The sequence below is a fragment of the Centroberyx affinis genome, unplaced genomic scaffold (assembly GCF_046629955.1).
Source record: "Centroberyx affinis isolate AG114_WGS23_722 - 3 ecotype Tasmania unplaced genomic scaffold, CSIRO-AGI_Caff_v1 ptg008052l_1, whole genome shotgun sequence".
Lineage (NCBI taxonomy): Eukaryota > Metazoa > Chordata > Actinopteri > Beryciformes > Berycidae > Centroberyx > Centroberyx affinis.
Genome location: NW_027284026.1, coordinates 2,660 through 4,636, shown reverse-complemented (window position 1 = coordinate 4,636; position 1,977 = coordinate 2,660). Strand labels below are relative to the sequence as shown.

Below are 1,977 nucleotides of genomic sequence, written 5' to 3'. Positions count from 1 at the left end.
GTCAGCAAAGCCCACCTGAAGACCCGCCTCTTCATTAATATTTATGTAAATACCCATTAGACTACAGACTCCTGCAGACCCTCCGAGAGTCCCGCAGTCAGTCCTCTGTCCTCCGGCCGTCTCTGTCAGCCTGCCGGCGGGCATCGGCCCTGCAGGCGGATCTTTACATTAATTTGGCCCGGATGGTTCTCGGGCCATGTGCTAATCAGCTGATGCGTCACAGCCGCTTCTCTATTTAACTCCTGCAGTCAAACCTCATGGTCAGCTTTCCTCTCTCTCCTGCCGGACCCGGACTCTCCTTACAACAGCTTACCGAGTTGTAGTCTTATTTTAATTTGTAGCATGCCTCCATTTGACAAATCCCAGCTCCAGAAGCCCTTCAAACAGAGGAAAAGCTTTGGTAACTATCAGAGAAAATGCAGGTCTAACATAAAAACACGGAGAGTTGAAAAGTCGCTTAGAAATTGAACATTTTACAACATTTGATCATCATCATCATCTCTTTCCTCTGCAGCTACAAGGAAACAAGAAGTTGCGGGGATTAGGTCGAAGTTCCCAAACAAAATTCCGGTAAGTTTACAGTGGAAATAAACACTTTTTTTTATATATATATATATATTATGAATGAGTTGTTTTTGTCTCACCTGCTCGCCGCTCCTCAGGTTATAATTGAGCGGTATCAGCGGGAGAAGTACCTGCCGCCGCTGGACAAAACCAAGTTCCTGGTGCCGCAGGAGCTGACCATGACTCAGTTTGTCACCATCATCAGGTAAAGTGACACTCAGTCTCTTATAGTGATGACGGCTAATATAGAATATAGATCGACTCAGACATCCCGAAACTGCCTGATGTCCAGGGCGTCAACTCACTCAAGTCCAAACCTGCATCTGAAGACATTTACCGTCCAGACTTACTGACCTGGGACCATATTACAGAAAAAAAATGTTTGTCCTAACCTAAATGTCAAAGATAGGAAAAAACGTATTTTGCCGTTACAGAAGCAAGTCCTAAACTCCTGGTTGTATCCTGTCTTATCTCTCATGATGTCCCATGATGTCCTGGCTCAAATCCACATAGGGAATCCTAACTATTTATAAAAAATTCCAGTCCAACAATTATCTGAATTGGCAATCATTTGCTTATGCCTGAATTCAAGTTGGAATGCACCCAGAGAGAAGTTTATGAATTGTGCAGCAGCCATATAACTGTATTACCTTGTATAATGGAATAGTTTGAATTTAAGAGGTTTGGTTCTGTCTTGAGTTTTCTTGAGAATTTTGAGATGGGATTAAAGATGGGATCAAAATCCTAAACTCATTTAGAAAACCTTATTCTGTCATGGCAAAAATCTTAAATATCCTAAACTGAGATAGGATTTGATGTTTAGGAGGTTTGTGTAATGATCAGCTCACTTACATAGACTGGATTTCTGTGGGCAAGTAGAGCAATGACTTGACTGAAAAGACATTAGTTGTAGTTAAAGTAAAATTATTAGATGTGTGGACTGACAAGATGTTCCTGTAGATGAATAGATTTAAAGATCTACAAAACTAAAACTACCATCTTTTTAAAAGTGCTGAATTCTCCCTGATGTGGCTTTTTTCTTACATTCAGATTTGGCTTCTGACAGATTTATGGCATTTCCTTAATCTTCGGTCATCTTTGTTGTAATGATGACACAGCAGAATTGTCAGTGTTTAGAGAGCAAAAAGTCAAGTCTGGTGGGTCTGGACTGATGGAAACACTGGCTCAGAGTGACTTTAACACTTTGATAGTTGTGGTATAGCAGCCGGTCCAGAGCCACAACAACTCTCAGGTCGATATGTCAACTCCTAATATTTTTCACAGGAAAATCAACACTAACACTGTAAAAATTTGCTGCGTAAAACAAGATCAATTTAAAAGTCCCATATTCAGTTTTCATGATTTCCTTTCCAAATCTCCTCTGTCTCAGGATCAGTTCTGCAGATAAATGTA

At 40.8% G+C, this 1,977-nt stretch overlaps 1 protein-coding gene across 1 annotated transcript; it reads left to right on the top strand.

The window, feature by feature from the left end:
• Window positions 1-330: 330 nt before the first annotated feature.
• Window positions 331-773, top strand: map1lc3c (microtubule-associated protein 1 light chain 3 gamma). Its single transcript, XM_071514146.1, has 3 exons — window positions 331-400; window positions 515-570; window positions 663-773. The coding sequence occupies exons 1-3, from the start codon at window positions 343-345 to the stop codon at window positions 771-773; spliced, it is 225 nt and encodes a 74-aa protein (XP_071370247.1). The 5' UTR covers window positions 331-342.
• Window positions 774-1,977: the final 1,204 nt, after the last annotated feature.